This window comes from Cyprinus carpio, chromosome A5 (assembly GCF_018340385.1).
Source record: "Cyprinus carpio isolate SPL01 chromosome A5, ASM1834038v1, whole genome shotgun sequence".
NCBI lineage: Eukaryota > Metazoa > Chordata > Actinopteri > Cypriniformes > Cyprinidae > Cyprinus > Cyprinus carpio.
The window spans coordinates 36,527,959-36,555,451 of NC_056576.1; the positions used below are offsets into that span (position 1 = coordinate 36,527,959).

Genomic DNA, 27,493 nt, shown 5'->3' on the forward strand with positions numbered 1-27,493 from the left:
AGAGAGAGAGAGAGAGAGTTTGATTGGGCTCTGAGTTGGCAGTATCGCGTCTGATGACTCTGAACGGAGGAACGCACACTTCCCTTCACATCTCCATCGACAGCCTTTCGTCATTATATACCACCTTCAAGATGCGACATATGCGCTGCTATAGTCAGATCTGACGACGGAATATGGACACTGCGGAGCTGTCAGACTCTCTTCTGATCGCGTGCGATGATCACCATGGCAATAATAATTACGCGTCAGGAAAACAGCGCGACATTTGCTGCCGTGTGTCGAGCGCGTGAGGGCGCGCTGTGTGTCAGATAGTGACCATCACTACCTAGTGAGTGTGTGCTCGAATTTGTGTTCATTCGACTGTAGACGAGGAGATGGCCAGGCGCGCCTGAACACAAGCGTCTCTGCTGTCGCGTTCGTCCACCGCGGAGCTCAGCTTCAGTGCCATTTAGGTGACGCGGCACCGGCTGTTGCGCATCCCGTCGGTGCAAGCCCGGTGTGGATGGGTGGTTCCGGATTCTGAGGAGGTCCCCCGCCTTATACAGAGAGACCACCCGGATTCTGCGGAGGAATGCCTCAACACGGAGAGGAGCGTCTTCAAGTTGCGTTGATCCGGGTATTGGAGAAGTGCAGTGGGCGACTGCATAGACAGACAGTGCACGCAGCGGCACAATAAAGGCCTGGACAGCAGCCAGTCGTGACTTTTTGAGTGGCGACATAAACACGCACCCCACCGCGTTAGGGTTGCGTTCGGACGCGCCGCCTCCGCGCAACAGCTGCAAGTCAGTGCCAGCAGGTGCAAGACCTGACTTGAGTATCTATCTATCTATCTATCTATCTATCTATCTATCTATCTATCTATCTATCTATCTATCTATCTATCTATCTATCAGGCACATACTGTGAGACTACCACAAACACAAAGCGTTTCATTCTGATAGACTGAAACACACAGGTGTCACAAGTGTGGTCAGGATGCAGGTTTCATTCGCTTGTACGGAGCACAATCTGAAGAGTCGCAGCGAGGACCGCCTGTGCGGCCTGCGAACTGCCCCTCCACCAGGGGGCAGCAACAGCGGAGGAGGAGGAGGGAGCGGGCAGGGGGGGAACGGCAACTACACCCCTCACGGCTTGGTCAAGTCACGGGACGTGGCGGGGTCCCGACCCCTGCCGCAAGGCCACGCCCACATGAAGGAGGCTCTTGGTCGACACAGTAGCATGAAATACAGGTGAGACAGGTGAAAGTGGTGTGTGTATGTGTGTAACACCACCTGTTGGGTGGCAGACTGGGTTATTCTGCGCTGGCTGATGTTTTATGGCTTCTTTAAAGATTCATAAAGGCCCACTGACAGCCAGTTTAATACTGAGTGTGTGTGTGCTCACTTCAGTGCTTGTGTTATGGCTGAGTTGAATGAATGGCAAACTGTATGTCAATGGGGCAGGAATGGAATCATCTCCTTTATTTGCATTATTGAGTAGTCCATCTAATGCCTTCAGTATTTTATATATAGCACAATAAGCTCTTATACCATGACACACAGAATTAGTTGTTGCATAAAACACACAGCTTGCCGAAAGTAGCTTGTTTTATGAGTTATTTTTTAAGTAATCTGACTTGTGTTTTGTGTTTGGTGGATGATAAAAGAGTGGATGCTCAAAATAAATAAATAAATAAAATTCCCAGCCTGCAATCCGCCATCAGAACTGATAATGTTTGTCAAGGATAATGCTGCCTGCATATTTTACAAACAGTATATTTCATTAATTGATATCATTTTAAATACCAATCTACTATCAAAATCTGACTTTTACCTTAAAATGTACTGATAGCATCAATAATAATACAGGTTGTACAATCTTAAGTGGCTTTTTAATGTAAAATTCTGACTTTTACCTTAAAATTTTGTGATTGATCAAACACACAAAGACAAAACACCATCAGGGACACACACACGTCACTAAAATAATGCATACACATTAACTAAATAACAGAAAATGTAACAATGTAACATCCCAATGTACACTACTGCTAACAAAAATATGAAACATAACTATTTAAAGAAAATATATCCATATGTCATCACTCAGGGACTTCTGGGAATGACCTTTTATTGTTTTCATACAAACCCATATAAAACCCTGTCAAAATCCATATATTTGACAGTATTTTACAGCAAAATGACTTGAAATATGATGTTAAATGTATCGTTTTTTTAACCACATGTGATAATTACAATTTACAAACATTTTTTAAAGTGTAGGCACCAGAATGTTAGAAAATATTACAAGTGTGGTCTCTTTTGATTTGAAGCAACCATCTTTACTTATCAACAGCATTGCAACACTTTGGCAATCACTCAACAACAATCTAGAACTGTGGCATTTTCCTTAGGAAATGTAAACCTAGTTGGTCGATGGAGTTCTGTACTATAGCTCAACTATTTGTGTGTGTGTGTGTGTGTTATCTGGATTAGGTGTATTCTGTGGAATGCGATTATACAGCACACACAAGCACATATTTTACAGTCAGACAATCTATGCTGTCCATAAGGTCTGTAAAGGTCATGAGTCACTGTCTGAGGGATGCTATATTATTAGAACATGAGGAAATGCAGATTTATCCATTAAAGACAACATGGAATCAGAATTGACCCTATTTGCCCCTTCATACACATTCCTGCATGATTCATCAGTGCATGATATCCCAAAGAGAAAAAAAAGAAAAAATGCTCTGTAAATTTCATGATCAAAATGTACTTGCTCTGAATGCCGGCTTTTCATGACCTAATCAATTCTGGGTGGATACAGTCCAGTACAACGTCACATTTCTTCTCATTGAATATGTTGCTTCACTGTGAAATATGTTTGTGTGAGCGTGTGTTGTGCTAATCTCAGCCTCAGACTCACACCCACGGATCGTTCACGGATCTTTCTCAGAGATTGCTGAGCCATTATTTAAATGAGTTTCCACTTTGCTGCACATCACTCTGTTGGATCTGCTAGACCTAAAGCACACTCTGGTTGGCTATTTCCCAGACACTCACGTCCTGTGTGGTGCTGCTTGTGGTCAAGTGACTCCTCCTAGGCATCACACACACACACACACACACACACACACACACACACACACACACACACACACACACACACACACACACACACAGAGAGAGAGAGAGAGAGAGAGTGCAGTACAGGTTTAGTGGAGAGTGTTGGAAAGTGAGATGGATGTTATTATGCTGGCTTGAGAAACACTCACTAGACATTTGATATGCTTTTAAACTCCCTTCTATTTTTCTATCTATCCACCCTAGCAACCACCAGAATTCTTTAGTAACCACGTAGAAACACCCTATCATTCATAGCAACCACATCTGTCATTTAAAATTTCTATCTATTAAAACCTTCAGATTTCAGTCTTTTAAAACCACTTCAAACTTTTGGCCAGGCTTACTTAAGCCAACTTCAAAGTTTGCCTTGGCAAACTTTTTAATCTAGTTTACGTTGTGCTATTACTGGAGTCCTGTCTGTTGAGCAGCTGTGCCAATGGTGAAAGGACAGGAGATTGTTAGCCAGAGGGTGGAAGCTGGCAGGTGGAAAGAGAAATTGTCTTTCTATTGAGTTTTCTCAATAATCTGTCATCTCAGTTTTTAATTAATGTAGACACAAAAGCGCTGTAACTTCAGTAAGTGCCCACTGTGCTTTCAAGTCAAAACCTGTTTCATGTGGGTAAGATAAAGAGATTCTCACCAAATCTCTCTCTTTCTTACATTCTTACGGATCAGTAGTGTGTTCAGAATACTAGCGTACTGCTTACTGCATGCTGCGCAGTGTACACTGCATACTGCCAACTATTTTCTAAACAGCATGCATGTACTGTGTGTAATGGTTTTCTTTCCTAGTGAAGTTGATAATTAGTAGTAGATAGCATGTTATTCAGTGGATCCCCACACAAATGCAGTTAAATGCCGCCATGTGCATTTTTTATTTATTTAAATGTTTTTTTTTTTTTTTGTAAAAAGAACATTATTTTGTGTATTTGGTGTAATGAAATGTGTTTATGCGGTTTAAGGTTAAAAAAAACATTATTTTCAACATACCGTACATTATTGTTTCTCCTCTATGCCCCGCCTTCTGAAACAAAGCTCATCGTTCTGAAAAGCGAGGTGTGCTGTGATTGGCCAGCTATCCAGTGCGTTGTGATTGGCCGAATGCCTCAAGCGGGAAGGAAATGATGGAAATGTAACGCCTCTTAACACATTGTGATGCCCTGTCCAGCCGGAGCGACGAGACATAAACATGAAACCCATTATAAACGTGATATAAACATGATTTCTAGTCGTGTCTTCTTTTGGAAGGCAAAAACAAAGTAGTTTCGTTTCTCAATGAAACAGCGTCACACACAGCCGCGGCCGGCTTGAGTGAGCAGAGGCGGGCGACTTGAGGTGGATTCTACGAAGGAGCATGCCTTGTGATTGCAGCAACCACATGTGACGACACCGGGCTGGACTCTGTGCAAAGTTGATGTATTTCCTCAGCGACCAGCACGGATCAGCTCCAGGCATGATGAAGTGGATATCGTCCTCTTTTGGAAGGCCAAACAAAGAAGTTTCGCTTTCACAGTGAAACACACAGCGTCTATACAACATGGCGGCGTTGGCGGCAACAACAATACTACAACGAGAATAAAAGTAACACCTTCTTTCTTTGCGTGAACATCTGGGCGGCGTTATGCAAATCTTCCCACATACTGACGTAGAGATGTGGGGGCGTGTTAGAAAGAGCCGTTTCAGGGGGGCGTGGATGAGTCTCAACTTTTATAAAGAATATCTCTTTGGATTTGAGACTTTAGTCTTTGCAACTTCACAGATCTTCTTTATTCACCAAGAGCTTGTAACACTCCAAAGAGAAAGAAAAAATTTGAAATCGCTTCATATGACCCCTTGGTTACACTTTACTTGAAGGGGTGTGCAAAAGACTGACATGACACCTTCATAATCATGACATGACACACGTTTATGTTTATGACAACTGTCATTGAATGTCATTCGCTCAGTTATGTCATTTTTAATGCAAAGATGACACTGTTTGACCTAACCCTAACCTAACCCTACCCCTACCCTTACCCCTAACCCCTAACCCATAACAAAGACATCTCAAACAGTGTCATCTTTGCATTAAAAATGACATAACTGAGTGAATGACATAATGATAGTTGTCATAAACATGCATAAAACCTCCTTCATATTCATGACGTGTGTCATGTCATGATTATGAAGGTGTCATGTCAGTCTTATGCACACCCTTTCAAGTAAAGTGTTACCGACCCCTTAAATGCATGTATACCAACACATTAGAATTGCTGTGTAATAGCATTAATGACATTCAGAATAACAACAGCTATAATTATGCTAATGACCCCTAATTGTTGTGATTAAAAAGCTACCATTCATTTTCATGGGAGATGGAGGCCATTAAGAAACATATGTGTCTGATAGCACATCATCTGTGAATATTGCAGTTGTGCTTGTCGTAGAGAGAGGTTATACAGCAATGTCCAGCACTCTGTATTAGCCAGAAAATTACTCACAAACCATATGTTAGGTTTTTATATCAGTTCCTGCAGGACTGAAGTGGCTTGCAGTGATTTATGGGTTTAACATGAATGTGCTCTTATAGTGTACTCTGTCTCTTAAAGGTACAGTACATCTGATAATATTTCAATGAAATAAAGGGACACTTAAGTATGCTTAAAGAGATAACACAATTAAGTACACATTTTAAAAAATTAACTTTGTAATAATGTAAAATGAAAAGTTTTATGTTCAGGGTCCGTGTATCTTTCGGTCATTTTGATTTTCTACTTAAAAAGAAATAAAGAGAAATGAGAAACGGTTTGATTTTAATTTTTTCGATTTTTTTAAGAGACGGAAAACTAAAATTTAGCTTGATTTTTTGTATTTTTGTTAAAGGGTAAAAAATGAGATTAGGCTTTAATATTTGTTTTGAATGTGTGGGCAGCACTGAAATGCCCCTTTCATCCCTTCTGTACTGCACCGATACACGGCAACCGCGAGCTCAAGTTATTTTCAACAGGAGAGAAGCGGCAGGTGAGCTGAGCTTATTAATCCTGCAGATTCTTTGCTAGAGGCGCCTACAAGATATATATATATATATACAGATGCATCTCAATAAATTAGAATGTTGTGGAAAAGTTCATTTATTTCAGTAATTCAACTCAAATTGTGAAACTCGTTTATTAAATAAATTCAATGCACACAGACTGAAGTAGTTTAAGTCTTTGGTTCTTTTAATTGTGATGATTTTGGCTCACATTTAACAAATATTTTAGTTTATCATAAATGGTTGTCAGTACATTCGGCAATATACTTTAATCTTGTTTCAAATACAATAGACGCAATTAAGTCATATTTAAGTAGGTCAAAAAGTACATTTAAGTTCAACTAATTGAATTTAATATGCATTTTTATATAAATTATAAATAACATAAAATGAAATGTCCAAAAACACTACATTCAGTTTGCACTATTATTTCTGTAATAAGTACTTTCTCTCTCTTTTTTTCTTTCTAAGTGTATTTCTTTTTCACAAGAGTCATTTTCACTGGGAAAGGTTTTTTTATTATTATTATTATTTTTGTGTGTGTGTGTGTTAGTTCAATGAAAATAATAATTTGTGATAAATCTCACCCCAATGTTGTTCTATAGATGTATGACGTGTTTTTCATTCATGAAAAACACAAAAGAAGACTTTTGGCAGAATGTCCATGTTTCTCTTTTCCCATACAACAAAAATTAACTTCCAAAAAGCATAATCAGAGTTTTCCATATGATTCATGCACTATATTTTAAATGATATGAAAAAAGGAGGTTTAATTATATGGATTTCTTTTACACTCTTTTTCTAACCTTTTAAAGGTTTTCAGTGAATAGACTTTTTGAAAGGAGGGACAGAAATCTTTCAGGTTTCATTAAAATAATCTTCATTTTTTATTCGAAAATGAATGAAGGTTATGGGTTTGGAACAACATGAGGGTGGGTCAATGATGAAAGAATTTTTGTTTTAGGGTAAAAAACAAAATAAGATTAACTGCTGTTTTGGCTAATGATGAGTTTGATACAAAATATGGGCAAATGAAATGAATGTGTACTGGGTCCCTCTGTTCAGTTCAGTCTCCTAATATGTAATTCTCTCAGTAACCCAATATCATAATCAACAGTGAGTGATCCAGCGCTGGTCTGATTGATAGTCGATAAAAATCAATCGGGTCAGAGACACTGATCTCTGATTCCCACACAAAATCCATAACTAAGATTACCATTAAATCTCTAACACTTATCCAAGACAACATATGAACGGAAATGTCGAAAGCAATAAAGCTGAACTTCAGAGTGCCTTTTCCCGTGTTTAAGTAGGACGTAAATACATCTTTGTATGTGTTTTCTTAATTATTTCTGTTTTTTATTTTCAAATTACAAACAATGCTATTAAAGGGATGGTTCACACAGTTCACTTTATGATCTTATTTCTTCTGCTGAACACAAAAGAAGACTAACTAGAAGAACTAACCCTGAACCTGAAAACTAACCCTAACCTATGTTTACTCCACATAAGTAGAAGTTTATTGGGACAGTACACTGTAAGTGCACATATCGTAAAATAAAGTGCATTCTGAAGGATGTTTCAACTCCTTTTGCTTATAAAATTAAAGTCGTTGGGGTCCAAAACTATTGTATTGGATAAGAAAAAAAGAAACACTGAGAAACTCTTCTTTTACATTTACAGAAATGCATATACTTCAGGTTTGGAATGAGTAAATCATGACTTATCGAGTTAATTTTCATTACTGAGTGAACTGTCCCTTTAAGCTGTGATGCTGTGCTACAAAGAGCTTGATCTCTAGAGGATAGTCCCTAATGGAAACAAGTCAAGAATGATTTTTAGCCGGGATAATAAACAGTGAATACTGTTTGCATTGCCACTTTCAAGACTATATGATTCTTTACACACTTAAGTACAATATTAAAAAGTGCACTTATAAAAGTTTAGTTTAATGTACATTATAGAGCACTGTTTTGAACATCTTTTGTTGTGGTTTCAAGAAGGACACTTGTGTTGACTAACATACTAAAGAACATGTAAAGTACTTACTATTTAGTATTATTAATACTTGTTAAGTACTTGTTATTTAATTATTTACTTTCATTATTAACTGTAATGTGTTAAGTGTAAGTTCATTTATTTTGTACTAAATTGTAACTTCAGCATTAAAATTGTGTAATTACAAATGCATGTCAATACACAGGACACGCAAGCTTCAACTGACATATATTCAGAGTGTATTTTAGTTCACCGTAAAGGATGTCAAAACATTCGACAGTACGCTTTAACTACATGTCAAAGAAAATATAAGTAATTTCTGAAATTGCATAAAAAGTATGACTGAATTCCTACTTAAGTGGGTCAAAAAGCACTCTTAAATTTAACAAATTGCATTTAATATAAATTGTAAAAAAAAATAATAATAATAATAATAATGCATGTACTGCTGTCTTAAAATCTGAAAACAATATTATTTTAAAATATATTGTTTCTCTAACAAGTACTTTTTTTGAAAGTATGCAAAAATGTATGCAAAGGTTTTTTTATGTACACAATCAAACTAATGGTTGATATTGCTCTCGGTGCATTTGTCATACAAGAAATAGTAGACGAAGCTGAGCACATTATATTATGCAATATTCTCTGGTGCACATATGGTTATGTATATATATATATATATATATATTTATATCTTTGTGTGTGTGTGTGTGTGTGTGTGTGTGTGTGTGTGTGTGTGTGTGTGACGAATCTATGTAGAATAGTATGTAGAAGGAGTAATATGATAGAAATCCATTCCACACATAACTCTCTCTCTCTTGCTCACTCACTGTTTTTTTCGGTCACTTCTCAGTATGTGCAGTAATTGCCTATGCTAACTCATTATAAAGTACATTAATCAGACCGGGCCTTTTACAGCTTACAGACAGACACACTGTGGAGAAATATGCACCATTCTCTTCCACCACTGCTGTTCATTTTCTTCCCTCTCTCTCTCTCTCTCTCTCTCTTTCTCGAATGTTCACTGCTCTCCTTAAATATTGTTCCCTCTGTCTTTCTATCACATTGCTTTTCACTCTTTGTCCTCTGCCTATTTCTATTTTTTCAATTTTGCCTCATCTTGTCATTATTTCATTCCCACTTTATCTGCCTTCACTCACATTTTCACATGTGTTGCTCTCTCTCTCCGTCTCTCTCTCTCTCTCTCTCTCTCTCCACCCTGTTGTGGTGCACTGCAGTATTCTGAGAGGAGTGTGTCTGAGGAGTTGTGCGCTCTGCATTTCTGATTTTTATGAATCTGCCTGATGTCTGTGTTGATGTATGATGTGACCTTTGCATATACAGTGGGGCCCAACAGTCTGAGACCACAGGAGAAAATATAATGTGTCATGTCACCGTGAATTATATTAGCAGCATAACAATGGGAGAGAAACGTTTCATTTAAAAAAATGTTAAAAATTATGCTTTAATGACAGCAGTGCTCAAGCCGACATAAACTCTACTCTCTTCTTCTTTTGCTGTAATTTAAAAATTATACAAGTTAATTTGTGTTTAAATAATAATAATAATAATGATAATGTGAATTTTTGGGCCATCCTGTACTTACAGCAAACTGCATGCCTAATATTACATGATGTGTTGTTGTGCTGAATAAAAAAAAAAGGTAAAAACTTTGGGGGGAAATGGAGGGGGGGGGTGGGCTCATATAGTATGATATAGAGAGAATGTGGAGCTCATCATGTATTGACACTTGATCAGGATCCAATGTGACACACTTTAACAGTCAGGATACTCCATTGCTTTCAGTTTATGTGTCAGATAATGATGCATGTAATTCTTCACATATGTAAAAGTATACATTTTATTAAAAAAAAAATAAGTATAAAAAATTTAAACATAAACATAAATATGAAACATAAACAAAACACTTTATGCATAAAGATGCATGTTTTGCACAAATGTTTATTTACAGGTATTTATTAATAGTTTGATATTTAAATGCATCAAGGCGATATTCCCATACTGTACATCACATCCATGTATGATGCCAAAGTGTTCTCTTTGAAAGCAATGGATGAAACCCTGAATGTCGAAAAGTGAGAATGTGTTGAAAAAAAAAAAAAAAAAACAGCTCAGTTTCATTCAGAGACCCAAATCGAGCAAAAACTTGCAAAAAAAAAAAAAAGTTTCTCATAAAAATTTTTGAGAAAACAAATTGAAACCAGATGAGGCCATTCTTGACATACACTTGCTATACAGTTAATGTGAATGTCATTGCTTGGATATTTTGAAAGAATGCATTGATAAATAGTTCTGTTTTTTAAACTTTGCTTGCAGGCTTTGGGATCTTGGCAAATCTGAGCACAGTTTGAGACATCTCTTGTTAAACTCTCTGTATAGAGGCATGTGTGAGATTACTGCAGTTCTTCAGCATGTGCTTGTGTGTCAACAGGATGATTTACAGTGAGGCTTATGGTAGGAAAAAGAGAATCAGGCAAGATCTCAGCATTATTGAACCTCTCTGTCTCACAGAAAAAGGCAAAAGAGACAAAAGAAAGAGATATAGGGAGCGTGTGACTTTTAAAAGATCTTTTCTATCTTTTGCAACAAATGCCTTTAACAAGTGTTCACCGTTGATATATTCAGGAAAAAAAGCAGGACCAGATGACAAGTCTCAAATTGAGATGCTGCATCACATAACACACTCACAACCAGAAAATACATGTTTGTACAGTATGTATAGTATGTGCAGCAGTGATACTGCAGAAACAGAAACTGAATGGTTAACAAATGTACAGGTGCTCAACGTTTGTCCCAACTGCTGCTGTTGTGGAAATCAACTCATGGTGGAGATATCACTTAGAGTGCAAGAATCTAAGAGTCACTTGTCTTGGACATATTGCAAAAGCATCTAAGAAAATGTGAAAATTGTGTGTGGAGGTTACAGCATTGTTTGTGAAACCTGGAATGACCTCCTGTTGGCTGGTTCCCAAAAGAAAAACCACAAGATTAGTTCACCCATAAATTACAATTTTGTCATTGCACACTACTGTTTGGTATCTGTAAGATCTCTTAAAGTCTCTGGCTCAAAAATATACGGTACAAACTGTAATGTAGTGCAAATGTTTTTCAGCATCATAACTCCAGTCTTCAGTGTCACATGATCCTTCAGAATTCATTCTAATGCTAATGCTTTCTTGTTTTTGTTTTTTTTTTGGGCTTTTTTGTAATGATAAATTTTTTTATTTGATCTTTTGCAAGATTACAAATGTTTCCCTGTCACTTTTGATCAATTTAATATATCCTTGCTGGATAAAAGTATTCATTTCTTTCAAAAACATACCTTAAAAAAAATCACTCTCAACTTTTGACTGGTAATGCTGTAGTCACTCATTGCAATGAGGTTGACGTCTCGATAGTTTGTGTGAGAGTCAAGCTCATTAATCACTCAAAATCTTGACATCCGCCCTATCTTTCCTTGGCATGCTTATATACAGTATGTGTGATTTGTGAGCTCAGTTGATCTCGTTCAGTGGATCTGGGTCTCTGACTCAGGTGTAGCATTTAACAGTCCACTGGAAGGTAAATATAAAACCTTGAACACAGAGCACGAGCTTTATAGATTATATGCATGATTTACAAGATGCTGCTTTTGTGTCTGTTTAGAGCTTTACCCCTCATTTGCACATTTAGGTCCGATTTGACCTAAGAGTTACACAAACATTTCATAAAACAGTATAGATTATACGATTACATGTTAAAAGATATAACCACTTTTAAGAAATGTTTCAAATGTTTTGTGATCGGGTAAACATGAATTCTTAAATATATAAATAGCATTTTCCCAATTTCCCCATCTTTTGTGACTGAATTTTGTTGATAAACACGCGTAAGTCCATTGATGAACTATTGCAGCATGAAAAATGATCAGTTTTTTCACCTGAAAGTGAAGGTTTATGCATGTACAATGAATTCATTTTATTTGAAAACTTTTATGAGTACTATTTATGTTGCTTGGATGTTGTTTTGTTAGAAACAAATATGTTTGTTTCATAAATTTGGACTGGTTTTTAACAATCATGGATTACATAATAAAGTCAAATTAATTGAATACATTCCAATTCATACAATGATATATTCAAATCATATATATATATATATATATATATATATATATATATATATATATATATATATATATATATATATATAGGTTCATGTTGAATTATACATTTTGAAGAATTTCTCATTTTTAATCAAAAGGGGTGAATGCAGTAATACCGTGGTAATAATATGATAACAACATTTTTTATCACATTCACTCATTAATTAAAAGTTGGTGATCGGATACATCATAGTTTTAGTTGAAAAATATTAAGTTATGACTGTCTACAATTCTTCAGGTCCAAACGTCCTGGAATGTGAAAATCGTATAGATTTTGAAAGCATTATGCGAGTTAAGAGCCTCAAACACAGAGACCAGTTGCAAGGAAAAGAGTAATTCTCGTTTTGTGTTCAACACAATTTTAAAACAATGTGAGGATGAGTAAATGATAACAGAATTTGAATTATATATATATTACTAAAATGCACTGCATAAATTATATTGCAGGTTTCTATAACAGTTAGTTCTAGGGGCTAGAAAATATCACAGAAAGCCCCCACCATCATAGTAAAATGTGTGTGTGTGTGTGTGTGTTTGTGTGTGTGTGTGTGTGTGTGTGTGTGTGTGTGTGTGTGTGTGTGTGTGTGTGTGTGTGTAATCATGCAGCATCGACTGTGAATATTCAGCACCATGATCTTCATGTTTTCTTCCCTGCGGCTTCTCATCATATACATGCATATAGATGTGTGTGTGCGTGTGTGTGTGCGTGTGTGATTCAGCGCTCTAATGCAGCGCTGTGGAAAAAGGGAAAGGCTGGAGAAAGATAAAAATGAAGGATGACAGTGAAAGTGAAAATATTTGTGTCAGCGAGAAAGAGCTTTGCAGCTTTCTCTACCTCTCTCACCCAGTCCTCTCATGTGATGAATAGATCTGCCTTTTTTTCCTCAGCTTTTTTAGATCAAATTAATGCTACTAATTCAGCAATTCCTCACGGTCTTGGCTGGTAATATGTCTATATCAATGTAATGAATAGTGCGTTCCACACACACGCACACACACACACACACACACACACACACACACACACACACACACACACACACACACACACACACACACACACACACACACACACACACACTGGACGCAAACAAATGCACACTTGCAACCATTCTATAAATAGACTGGCCGGGCAAACAAAAATAGATGCAGAGAAGAGAAAGCATGGTTCAGCCGCCTGGATCTAAACACGCTGACAGTCTGTCTCTTTCTATCTCTCTGTTTCTGTCGGACACGTAAGCGAGCCGCGGTGGAAATGAAAAGCAGGCAGATCTTCAACTGGTGTTCTCACGAGCAGCATGCATCTGTAATTAAAACACCAAGGGTGCTACGCAAGCTTTCAACACTTTCATTTATTATTAGCCATTTTACAATGGTTTTGAATATGCATCCATATCCAAAATACAGTATGCTGTCTGGCGTTAAGATGAAGAGCTGACATCCACATGCATTGTGTTGGGATGTGACTATTATTCTAATAATCAATTAACCAGTCAGCTCTGCCTTTGAGTAATCAACACTCTCAGAAAAAAAGGTCCAAAAGCTGTCACTGGGGCAGTACCTTTTCAAAAGGTACACTTTTTTACCTTTTAGGTACTAATATGTTCCTTTAAGTTACCAATATGGACTGTTTAGATACCAAGGTGTGCCTTTAAAAAAATGTACTACCCCAGTGACAGCTATTGGAATGAATTGGAGCGAATTAATTAGATTACAAAAAGTTTTTTTCTTTTTTTGTATTTTGTTTACAAAAGTAATTCTGCATCATGCTCATTGTTTTTCACAAACATCATGTAAACGAATGCAGTAAATGTATTTATGTAAGCTATATGAAGAATATGCAGAATTATTAAAGATTTCATTTTTTCTGTTTGATGCAAATGAATACAGTCAGAATTAAAGCATATGGACAATATAACACATCTTTAAGCAAATCTTAATTTGATAAAACTATATCAGTTAAAATTGCTAAATGTTCTCTCTCGCTTTATTTTTTCTCTCAGGAACCTTGGAAAGTCGGGTCTACGTGTTTCTTGCTTGGGTCTTGGTGAGTAGCCAGTGATTTTCAGTCATCTCTGTTTAAGGCTGAAATTGTTTCAAGGTTTAAACTGGAGTCAGTCATTTATTTAAAACTGAAGTGTCTATTTTTTCCATGTTTAAATGCTTTCATTTATCCCAGCTTATGCAAGTATAAATAAGTCACAGCAGTGCATTCTAACCAGTGGCAGACAAACCTGTTGAAATCAATCATTATTTTATCAATTCTGTTAACACTTTATAATTTCATGCAAATTCATTTATTAATATTACTGTAGTTAACTACATTAGTTAGCATTAACCAACAATGAACAACACTTCAACAGCATTTATTAATCTTAGTTCATGTTTATTTCTACATTTGCTAAGACGTTTTTAAAATCAAAAAGTATGTTAGCATTAGTTAATGACCTCTCAACTAAGATGAACAAACAAATGTTTTTAATAAATAACATTAACGTTAAAAATATATTGCTTATACTTAGTTCATGTTGGACATTGTCAAGATATTTTCTGAAAATTGAAAATAGACAAGTTGATGATTCATTTGGTATTTTTTCATAGTTTTGAAAAAGTATGGTTTCATCGGTCTGTCTTTCTGTCCACAGGTACCTGGGTGACATTTGGATCTCAGATCTCTGATGAGGTGAATCATAATGTTTGGGATAAATGTTGCTTAATTTCACATGATTACCTCTAGTGTTTAATATATGTTATTGACACACTTAAGGGAATAGTTAACAAAAAAATAAATAAATAACCTGTCATAATTTACTCACCCTCATGTCGTTCCAAACCTGTATGGCTTTCTTTCCATTGTGAAACATAAAAGAAGATCATTTTAAAAAATAAAAAAAATGTTGTGCATGTAATGGAACTCAGTAAGCAAACATAAATAGCTTCTGCATGAGTTTAAATCATTGTTCTGTGGTAACTGAAACACTTTGCACCAAGCTTTTGTCTTTAAATAGCCAGATCTCTGTCATCTTCTGCGTGTGTGTTTTGTGTGTGGATGTTTTTCTGTAGATGGCAGAGAGTGTGATGACGATAGCTTATGAGAACGGAGTTAATCTGTTCGACACAGCAGAAGTGTACGCTTCAGGAAGGTAAGATTCCCACCGATGCAGTGGAGAACAGATTTCACTGTAACCGTCTTGTACTGGACCAAAGAGATAGATTTGGGTTTTTTTCTGAATGCATTTTGTGAGAAAGAAGTGCACTTAATTGTGTTGAGTATGCACTTGTACTTTAAATCTTATATATATGTGTGTGTGTGTGTGTGTGTGTGTGTGTGTGTGTGTGTGTGTGTGTGTGTGTGTGTGTGTGTGCTTTAATTGTACTTGCAGATAATAATATTCATGAAATAAAAGGCCACTTAAATGCACTGAGAGACACTTTCATGACTATATTTTTTAACACACTTAAGTAGACTTTTAAAAAGTGTGCTTCGTAATAATGTCAAATTAAAAATTGACATTTTTGACATTTCAACATTTGAAACCATTGTTTTAATAATCTTTTGTTGAGATATACACTTATTTTGATGTGTTGACTAACATACTAAAGCACATGTAAAATACTGGATTGTACTATTCAGTATTGCAATTAAAAATTGCAACCTCATCATCACAAATGTGCAATTACAAATATATTTAAAAGCCTGGCATATTGTACAAATTAGTCTATAGAAATTATATTAACGTATATTTTAGTTTACCACAAATGCTTGTCAGTTCATTCAGCAGTAATTTTAACCATATTTCAAAGACCATAATGGTAATTATGAAATTGCATTGAATAATACATTTTCATTTTATTGCAATCAACATGCAACATTTTGACTTGACAGAATTGAGAGCTGAGGTCTTCATTTGTAGGCATCGGTGTGGAGCACTGCTCCTGGAGGATCTTTCTGCAGTGTTTCGCTCCAGTCCTAATTAAACAGGTGTGTTGGAGCAGACTGGAGCTGAACTCTGCAGGATGGAGGCCCTCCAGGAGCCGGATCGGACAGCCCTGATGTAGTGCCATTTAACCTAGTTACTTAGTTTAAAATAAAGGTGGAGTGACCTGAACAGCTGTTTGGGGATCTTTGTGCTTGGGAGGATTATACCAACATGCTCATCGTCATGCGGAGCTGTGTAGATTACATAATAACCTCCGAGAAGTCAACGTGTCGTGTGTAAAATTAGTTTCAAATAGATAGTTGTATTATAATTATTATGCATGCATCTTTTATGACCTGATATTAGTTGGTTATTTTAAAATCCATACATTGCCCAGTGTCAACCATACACTTTCCTTAATGCTATAAAGCATACCGTATCATATTAGAAACACTCATTTCTAAGCTCTTTCTTTTGCAAGAAAAAGTCTTTTTAATATCTTTATAAAATTATGTAACTTTGGGTTGTGGTTCTTTACTGATTTTTTCAAAGTAAAAAGAGACTAAAAGCTTCTATATTGTTTGTAATATTTAAAAATGAATATTTACTGCACTGAAGCAATGTAAGTTTTCTTGATTATCCATGCATCATTTTTTTTTTTTTTTTTTTTTTTAGAAAAGTCATGTTAAAATGTGAGTATAAATACAGATATGATCATCAGTCTTTTAAGGAATGTTTATTTGTTTATCTCATAATCATCATTGCATTGCATTGCATTATATATTTTCTTCCTGGAATATAAGCAACACATTACACTATATGAGTCATAAATGTATGATGCATCAAATATAATACTGCACAACTTTTACCCTTTTTTAATATCATGTCTAAAGATTAAATACATTGTTCAGAAAATTATGTCAGGCTTTATAGGGTTAATGCAGGGTTAATGCACAACATGACTGATCTAATCCGTCTTTAATAAGCTGTCCCTGACCAAACAATGTGGGACAAGTTACATACTTTAATGCTCATTTAGATCCTGACCCAAAGCGTAAGAAATAGTAATAGTGATTCTCTTATATGCTGGATTATATGATAGCATTGCTTTATTCACTGGTGTCTGCAGAGGAAGCACTTCCGAATGTGTGCAGAGAGCTGAGACCCCTGATAAAAGTGTGATCATGACTTCTTCAAACCCTACAAATGTATGATTAAATACAAATGATAGAACGAAATACACTGAAAAATAGCTGTGTAGGGATAATAAGAAAAAAAATTGTACATAAAGCGGCATTTTCTGATTTACGCAAGACAAACATGATAAAATGCATGTATACAATTTCTGAAAATATAATGTAAAATATAGTATAATATATAATATGTTAAAAAAAATATATAATATAAAAAAAATATATAGTATGACCACTGTAATATCTTTTGGTATTTTTGGTTCTTATGTAAAGGTATCTTCTGGTAAAACTAGACTGTCTGATATTGAGACTATTATTATTATTATTAATTTTTTTGCAGTGCAGAAATAATCATAAATATATATTTTCAGATTTTGTATCCTTCTTTTTTCCGCAGGGCTGAAATCACTCTAGGAAATATCATCAAGAAGAAAGGCTGGAGGTGACCTGCTTTTATTCATATGTCTCTTACATTTTTTACAGATTGAGTATACACAGAATAATCAATAATCGTTTTATCTAGTATTTCTGTATTCCTGTGCTCTAGTTATGGTCAATCTTGGATTAATTTAGCGGGGAGGGGGGAATATAGAACACTATTAGGCTTGTCCTCACTATAATAATCACCTTTTTTCCCTTAAAATGTGTTTCAGACGGTCCAGTTATGTAGTAACGACTAAGATCTACTGGGGAGGACAGTGAGTATCTGTTGAGTTTCATCATGCAGTTTATTCAGACCCACACAAATGATTCAGAATAGTGTCAAAATGAATATATATACAGTAGTTCTTTATTAAGTTCTTAAACTATTTATGAATCATAATCAGTCAGTCAAGTCTCAAAATATATACAAATCTGAGGTGACTGGCAAATGCAATATGTGACAGTTCGTAAAGCTGCAGAATTGATGCAAAAGAAAAGAAAAGGTAAACAATTTTACAGATTTGTATGCAAAAGTTATTTCCAGTCCTCTAACCAAACTGTTTTCCAGGAGCGCTGATGTTTGTCAGTGCAGCACTGGAACACTTATGCATGCGCAGATACTCTTCTTACCTGATTTATGTCATTCCTCACAATCTAATGTGGCAGAGCTGAAGGAAATGAACTGAATAACTGGTCATAATCAGAATGAGATTTATTTTTGTGATTTACACACACATGGAATTTGTTTTGGTGTCAGAATAAGCTTCCAGTGCATAGAAACAACAACAGTAATGAACATCAGAAACAAATTTCTATGTACAAGTGTGCTATATACTGTACAGTGCACTATGGAAGCAGGTTTCTGCCACTAAACAAAAAAAGGTAATTGTGACTTTTTTTTCTCAGAATCATAATCCTCACTTTTTTTTTTAACTCTTGCAATTGCAGTTTTATATCTCACAATTCTGACTTTTTCTTGCAATTCTGAAAAAAAATAAGAAAAAAGCCAAAATTGTGAGATTAAAATTTGCTCTTCCCATTTTATTTTTTTATTATACAAATGAATTGAAAATCATAAATATTCAGTATCAATGCTTGTTCATCATGTCCCAGCAGATTCTCTGTACTACTTAAATGCACTGCATTTTGATTGGTCTTGAGAGGTTTTCTGACTCTCTGACATTTGCGTTCATGATCCTCAGGGCAGAGACAGAGAGAGGCCTGTCCAGAAAACACATCATAGAAGGTAAAGTGCTGTTTATGAATATCACGATGATGATGATGATAAGGCAGACGGACAGTGATGGTGATGTGTCTACAGGTCTCAGAGGTTCCCTGTCTAGACTACAGCTGGATTACGTGGATATTGTCTTCGCCAACCGAAACGATGTGAACAGCCCTATGGAAGGTCTGTCGTTTCTTCAGCATCTCTCATGGCATGCGTGACGAATGCATCATTTATGCCACATCGCACCTCTCAAGCGCTGTTGTGTGTTTGTGTTTGCAGAGGTAGTACGTGCGATGACGTTTGTAATAAACCAGGGAATGGCCATGTACTGGGGCACGTCACGCTGGAGTGCCATGGAGATCATGGTACGCTCTTTCTTCTCTCGATATACCAAAATTATACCACAAAGCTTTCCTGTGTCACAGCAGCTGTTTCACATAATATGATGCATGTAAGTCAAGCCACAAGTTTTACAAACTGCACAACTAGCAATTGAAAGTAGTTAAAACATAGTCAAGCAACTCAAATTTTGAGAAAGTGGCTCGTTACACTACAAGCTATTAAATGTACTATCCAGCAATATCATGTTCGATTTTTATTTTCATTTTCCAATGCTACATTAAAAATAAATAAATTAATTAACTAAATTAAATGTAGAAGAGCGTGTTTTATTATTATGGAAGCCTTCTGGTATGGAAAAAAAAAGATAATTGCAACATTTTTTAACTAAGAATTGTGAGAATTTGTATCTTGTTATTCTGACTTTTGCAAATCAGTTTTTTTTTCCTCAGAGTTCTGAGTTTACATCTCGCAATTTAGTTTTTTTCCCTACCATGGAATAAAAAAGGTTATAGCAACTTTTTATCTCAAATTTCTGCCTTTTTTTTAAACTCACAATTGAAAGTTGATATCTATGAGTTTATATTTAATTTTTTTTTAGAATTGTGAGTTTGAAAATGTATATTTTGCAATTCTGACTTTATATCTTGCAATTCTAAGAAAAAAGCTTTTTCACATTAAAAACTGCAGAGTAACACTCGCTTGTCTACACTTCTGCTCATTGAGAAAAGTATCGTATCTGTTACTGGAAAAGTTACACTGTTATTATGAATATATATGAACTACTATATGACAATCTCAATAAACTGATTGTGTCGCTACTATTAGTCCCTCCCCAGAACTGCTGTTACGCTGGTTTTCTCAGCCATTGAAAGGACGCTTTAACCCCTTGTTGTCTGTGTGTTTGTGTGTTTAGGAGGCGTACTCTGTAGCGAGGCAGTTTAATTTAATCCCACCGGTGTGTGAGCAGGCCGAGTATCACTATTTCCAGAGGGATAAAGTGGAGGTGCAGCTGCCAGAGCTCTACCACAAGATCGGTCAGTCCACAAGAGTTACCTCACAATGAAATTCAGTCTGAAACAAGCACACTTTAGCATACTCTCAAATTTCATACTTTAAAGCGTGATCTGAAATGTTGTGTTTTTGGACACTTAATTGCATGTTAATTGCAATTAAAATAAAACATATCTTTAGATTAAATATATATATATACACATCAAAATAAGTGTAGTTCTTTAAAGCAACACAAAATAATTTAACATACTTAACATGCTTTTAAACTGAAAAGCTTAAAGCCAAAAATCAGTCACTGGTGAAACATAGACTACATTTCTTATGTTTTTAGACGTTTTGTACTACAAAGCTATAATTTGCCAGTGCAGAATAAAACGGCAGGATATATTTACCGTATCTAACCTTGACCCTCTAACCTTTTTAATGTGCAAAATCTTTAATTTACAGTGTTTGATTTCATGATTTGAGGACAGATCGAGTCTTACTCCATGTCTTGTGTCTGTCACATGCTGCGTCAGGTGTTGGAGCCATGACCTGGTCTCCTCTGGCATGCGGGCTGATCACCGGGAAATACAGTGACGGGGTTCCAGACTGTTCCAGAGCCGCAATTAAAGTGAGTGGTGAACAGCAGGAGATCGTCTCTCCTCCCTGGGAGTCTCTGTTCAGTGTCTCTGTGCTGTTTGAAGTCTAACTCAGTGACTGTCCTGTACTTGCTAAATCCATGTGAGCGATGATAAAGGCCCAGTGTGTGACTGTGTGCATTAGGGCTATCAGTGGCTAAAGGAGCGAGTGTTCAGTGAAGAAGGACGCAGACAGCTGGCAAAAATCAAAGAGCTCCATCTGGTGGCTGACAGACTGGGCTGCACGGCTGCTCAGCTCGCCATTGGTGAGTGTCTCTGTACTCGTGCAAATGATCTGGTCACTTATATTATACTGTTTGTGCTCCACAACCTCTTGAAGTTATGTAGATTAGAGCAGGCCAGACACAGAAAGTGCTTGTGATTTTCGTGTGTGATGTGCATCAGATGGTCATTGAACAGATTGATGTTCTTTATAAAGGTCAGTGCTTGTGTACAATAATGTTTTGTGAAATCTCTCACTCAGCGTGGTGTTTGCGTAGTGAAGGGGTCAGTTCTGTACTTCTTGGTGTCTCCAATACAGACCAGCTCCTTGAGAACCTCGGAGCCCTGCGGGTAACACACACACACACACACACACACACACACACACACACACACACACACACACACACACGCAGACACACACACCACACACACACACACACACACAAAAATAGATAGAACACACACACACACACACACACGCAGACACACACACACACACACACACACTGACACAAACTCGCACACACAAACACAAATGCACGTGCGCGCACACACACAAACACGCACACACACACACACACACACGCACACACACACACACACACACACACATGCATGCACGCACACAGACACACACACACTCATACAGACCCAAGCGCACACGCACACGCACGCGCACACACACACACACACACTGACACAAACTCGCACACACACAAACGCACGTGCGCACACACACACAGACACAAACACGCACGCACACACACAAGACTGTTTACACACACACTCATGCAGACCCAAGCGCACATGCACGCGCACACACACACACACACACACACACACACACACACACACACACACGCGCGCGCACACACACACACACACACACACACACACACACACACACAGACACAAATGCACACACACACTCATACACACACACACACACACACATTAGGGCTTGATTTTATTTATTTATTAGAATTCTCTACTGCACACCAATGCTGCATTTATTTGATCAAAAACAGTAAAAACTGTAACATTGTGAAATACTATTACAATTTAAAATAATTGTTTTCTATTTAAATATAGTTCAAAGTTTAATTTGTTCCTGTGATGCAAAGCTGAATTTGTACATGATCCTTAAGAAATCATTCCCTTGTGAAAAAGTGATTAATCATAGCTATTAAATGTGCACTTGCAGTGTACTTCAAATCTTAAATGTATAATCTCTTTAAAAACTACTTGCAGACAATATAATATTCATGCAATAAAAGACCACTGAAGTGAACCTAAAGAGAATAAACTTTCAAGACTGTTTAAAGAAAAAAAAAGGTGCAGTTTTGTCCAATTAAAAGTTTTTAGGCATGCTTTAAAGAAGTACACTTACTTTTATGTTGAATTACATACTAAAGTTCATTTAAAATACTTATTTAAATTTTAGTGTGTTATTTGATATTACATTTAAAGTTAACATATTTGAAATGTACTAAACTGCTACTTCATCATTTCAAATGAGCAACAACAAATATATTTAAAAACAAGACATACTTCATCATTTCAAATGAGCAACAACAAATATATTTAAAAACAAAAGCAACAACAAATATATTTAAAAACAAGACATACAAGTTAAGACAACAGAAGTAATTATGAAATGACATAAAGATGTACTTGAGTCCTCCTTCAGTGGGTCAGAAAAGCACTCTTCAACAAGTTTAATATTAATTTAAACTATAAAAAATTTTCATTCTCATTGCAAATAACATGCATATATGTATATCACTTTTCGTAAAAAGCCCTCGCTTGAAAAGTTTGCTAAAGTGTACTTTCTCACAAGGGTTCTACTGTTCTGCTTTGATGCTCAAACAAACAACATTTCTTATTATTATCAATGTTATGCTGCTTCAGTTTGTGTGGAAACGTATACATTTTTTCACAAATTTATTTAAAATGGAAATATTTTGTAACATTCTAAAAGTCTTTTTTGATCAATGTAATAAATCCTTGCTGAATACGTTTCATGAAAAGGGGCATCTTGCGATGAGACAGACTTCCTAATAAGATGATTTTCATATTCTCTCTAGGTGCTGTCTCAGATGACGCCTCAGACTGTGAGCGAGATGGATGCTCTCCTGGGCAACAAGCCTCACTCCAAGAAAGAGTCACGTGCGTGAGGGAACCAGAGAGATGACATGAACATGTGCAGCCAGAAAAGACAAAGAACGCAAGGGGAAAAACGGAACATGGCGTGCCATTGCTTTTCTGCTCTCCCATATATTACAACACCTGCATGCCTTCTGCAACATGCTTCCAGCCCACCCCACACTGCTCTCTGTAACCCTGCTCAAATATCTGAACACAACCTACCAATTCAACACGGAATCGGCTGTCTGCAACATCACAGCGATGTGACGAACAACAGCTTTTCATTTCTTTACTCGGAGAGAATGAAGATTCAGTCTTCCATGAGGAATTGCTGCCGACTGTAGGATGAAAGTGTCAAAAAGCTTGTTTATTAGCAGGCCCAGACGGAATCTGCAGCTTTTTCCGCTACGGAAATTCCAGTGCGGAATTCTGCGAAATGAATCAAATGTGATAAATTGGAAAGTGCTATATTGTTATCTCCAGCTGGAAGCATGATCAGATTTGCCAAAATATTTATTAAAAGGACATGTGCGGGACGAATGATGTGTAGGACTTTCCGAATCGTGAGCTTTCTGCGGAAACCTGCACAGATTCCGCGTGGGCCTGGTCGTGCGTTCAAGATCGTGTGTGTGCATGCGGTGGCACGCTTTCTGAATCAAACTCTCCATGAATGGCGTTGCACATGAGTGACTCAGAAGATGTTTATAAAAGCTGCCCGTCCTGTTTGTTGGGACGTTCACTGCCTACAGGAGCAACATGCAGCAACTGCAAACAGCTGTTTGGACACATCACAAGTCTTCCTCCATTTCCCTCCTTTCCATCTCTCCTTGTGTTTACAACGGTGCACCTGTCCCTTTAAGAGAATCTGTGCAGATAGTGGAGGGGCGTGTGAGTGTGGATGCAGTACCTTGCGAATATATTCAGACCCTCACCAGTTCACTTATTAAAAAACAACTCTTTTACTCTCTTAACTATTACTAACAAACACCTAACTCTCTGTTAACTTAAACTGATGCAGTGCTACAGACGGGAAAGATACCTCAAATCACGCGGCTTGTTTCCAAATGATTTTAATTACAAAAACAGGTAAGAAAATCTCTATAGGACCAGAATATCACTGACCAAGGCCATAGCCATGTCTTGAACTTGAAAGACCCCAGTGGTAAAGGTATTTTTATTAAAATAAAATACAATATATATATGTAGGATTACATAAATTAAGGATTTAAATGTATTTGGAAAAGAAAGAAGAACAGTAAAGTACTGTGAAGTACTCAAATTAGTTTGCAAATAATATTTTTATTTTAAATTATGCACACATTTAATCTTATTCATATGCATTATGAATTACATGAATTAGCAACAAATCAGCAACATTTGACAAAACGTTGAGTAGCTTGCATCACTCTATATTGCTGTTGATCATGAACATTTCTATTGCAAAATGGTTGTCAAATATTAAATGTTAAGCTGCTTACCTCCCACATATTCACTGTACAATCTGAAGCGCTGCGCTGGATGACAATATGATACGATAAACCATTCTTGAGTGGACAAAAGGTCAGAGTACATCACTGGAGAGAATTCTGTCATTTTCACTGGAAGATGACCTTCTGATTAAACATTACGAGGTCAAAATAAATAGATAGATAGATAGATAAAAATGAAACATGCACATATGAAATGTAACAATAAGACCTATAATATGCATTTATTCCCAAATTTCAAATTTTGTAGAGGCATCCCTTTCATGCACAATTCAGACTATTCTTCTTTCAATTCTGTGTTTGTAACTTTTTATTAGAATTTCAAGAAGAAAAAAAAAAGCAAAATTGTGAAATGAAATGTTGCAATTAGCTTTTTAGTTTATTTTTTTTACTCCATAGCAGAAATAAGCTTCCATCGACAGTTGCGTTATAAGTAGGGTAAATATTTTTCATTTGTGTAAAATTAATTATAGGAATAATTTCTTAATATAATATAATTTCTATGATTATTTTCTTATTCTTAAATCTATATATATCCTGTATTGAATTAGTGTGTTTAGGAAAAATGAAAGAACCAAAAGGAAGTGCAGTCTGTTTGAGAAGTCTGTCTGGGCCTGATATAACAGGGACTGCTTGCTTGAATATTGGCAGGTGTTTGAAAATCTGTTTTCTGCAAGATACACACTTCACTTCTTTATATGCAGGATTTGTAGTTTACGAAGTGGATGCTGGTCTGAATACTTCTGCAAGGCATCATCATAGGTGTGGGGCTTGGCTTCAGCGGTCAGCATCCTTTGCACTAAGTGGACAGAGTCATAATTTAAAGATCATAGTTCACAAATAGTCATGAAGATCAAAGGTTAACATGACCAGAGAACTGTGCTAGTATTGCTTTGTGTGTTTGACAAATACAAGCTGCGTCAGTGACAATGAAAAGCGAAGCGCTTCACTTTTAAAATGTGTTTGTGTCATTCCATGATTTCAGATCGAAAGACACAGATTGGCTGGATTACTGTCAATTTCCCATCAGCCATTGTTGAATATCAGAGTGTGCAGTGCCTCAGAATGTGGTTCATAACTCCACCTGTTCCATAACCCAAAACGCATCGCATGGCATGCTGTCGGTTACCACAGAAAATCATTTGGACTCGTGTATAAAAATGCAAATGTTGTTTACAGTAATGCATCTACAATGAACTTTTTAGGGTAAGTGCACCACAGTGAGGTTTATAGCAGAAATGTGAAGCTGTGCACAGATAAGGTTAGTAAGTGATATTTTCACATTAGCTTTGTGTCTAGTCTTGTGCTCACACTTTCAAAATTGTATGTATTTGAACAGATAGTACAACTTGCCCCATAGACTTCCACTATTGTGAGTGAATTACTGTAAACTCAATTTTTGTTTTTACAAACTAAATCAAAAGCTCAATTATTTTCTGCAGTAAATGACAGCATGCTATTAATCAAGCTTAAAGGAATTGTTCACCCAAAAATGAAAATTTGCTGAAAATGTACTCGCCTTCAAGCCTTCTACGATGTTTGTTTCTTCATCAGAACAGATTTGGAGTAATTTTACATTACATGTAACATCACTTCCTCATCAATGGATGCTCTACAGTGAATGGGTGCCGTCAGAATGAGAGTTTAAACAGCTGATAAAAACATCACAATAATTCACAAGTAATCCATGACACTCCACTCCATCAGTTAATGTCTTGAGACGCCAAATGCTGAGTGTTTGTAAGAAACAAACCAACAATCATCATTGAGCCAATAATAATAAACCAATAAACTAATGAGTAAACTTCAAGCAAATTTTCATTTTGGTGAACTATTCTTTTAACTCTACTGAACCCAGTCAAAAACAAGAAGACAAAAAGATTTAGTTCAGCACAATAAACAGGCACAGACAGAATTAATCCTTTTATATTCAACTAAGATCAGTTTTACAATGTGTGTAATATGAATTGCATTGGAGAAACCAGACCGTGGTCAGCAGAGCTAGCAAGATTCACTGTATTTATTACATTTAGTATATGATTTTATGCTGTTGAAATTTTTATTTGAATGTTTTTCTTTCCCCAAAAACCCAAGACTGCTACTTATTCAGCTAAGCTTTCCTCTATTAAACAGAGCCGGGGTTGGAGAGAATTACGAGCACTGACAGAACTGAGATCAGTTTTGCGGCTTTTTTTTTTTTTTTTTTAGCATCAAGCTGGTCCTGGGTCACTTCTTAATGGAGTAACACAAGTCCCTTTAGTGGTAATCCAAGTTCACTTCTGTATTCTTTCTACAGAACTGGTTGGTACTAATGTCTCTTTGTATTTATAATGCTCAGTGATTTATGTAAGTATTGTACCCGAGTTGGCAAGTCGGAAAAAGCATCGGAATGATTGATCTTTTTTGATCAATATAATCATTAACAAGACTTAACTATCATTAGTTAACCTGAACTAATGTATATATACATTTAGTGCACTCCCTCATATGGTAATTTTGCCTGAATATGTTTAATTTACTGTCATGCAACAAGAAGCAAAAAAACAACAAGAAACAAGAAACAAGCCCTGTACTGAATGTATCTTGCTTGCCTTTAAAATGTGTGGAGAAAAC

The 27,493-nt window shown here is 36.3% G+C and overlaps 1 protein-coding gene across 1 annotated transcript; it reads left to right on the top strand.

The window, feature by feature from the left end:
- On the top strand, positions 1-27,493 carry LOC109098058 (voltage-gated potassium channel subunit beta-3-like). The gene is made up of 14 exons (XM_042757112.1): positions 1-1,229; positions 14,287-14,330; positions 14,929-14,966; positions 15,347-15,426; positions 17,794-17,838; positions 18,050-18,094; positions 19,022-19,065; positions 19,141-19,227; positions 19,327-19,412; positions 20,303-20,423; positions 20,919-21,013; positions 21,166-21,286; positions 21,505-21,593; positions 23,333-27,493. The coding sequence occupies exons 1-14, from the start codon at positions 976-978 to the stop codon at positions 23,420-23,422; spliced, it is 1,239 nt and encodes a 412-aa protein (XP_042613046.1). The 5' UTR covers positions 1-975; the 3' UTR covers positions 23,423-27,493.

What these genes read in the sequence shown, in the direction of transcription:
- LOC109098058 (XM_042757112.1), top strand. Translation starts at nt 976, where the DNA reads ATGCAGGTTTCATTCGCTTGTACGGAGCACAATCTGAAGAGTCGCAGC. An exon ending in GAAGTGTACGCTTCAGGAAG is followed by an intron (nt 15,427 to 17,793) that starts GTAAGATTCCCA and finishes TTTTTTCCGCAG; the next exon opens with GGCTGAAATCACTCTAGGAA. An exon ending in TGTGAACAGCCCTATGGAAG is followed by an intron (nt 19,228 to 19,326) that starts GTCTGTCGTTTC and finishes TTGTGTTTGCAG; the next exon opens with AGGTAGTACGTGCGATGACG.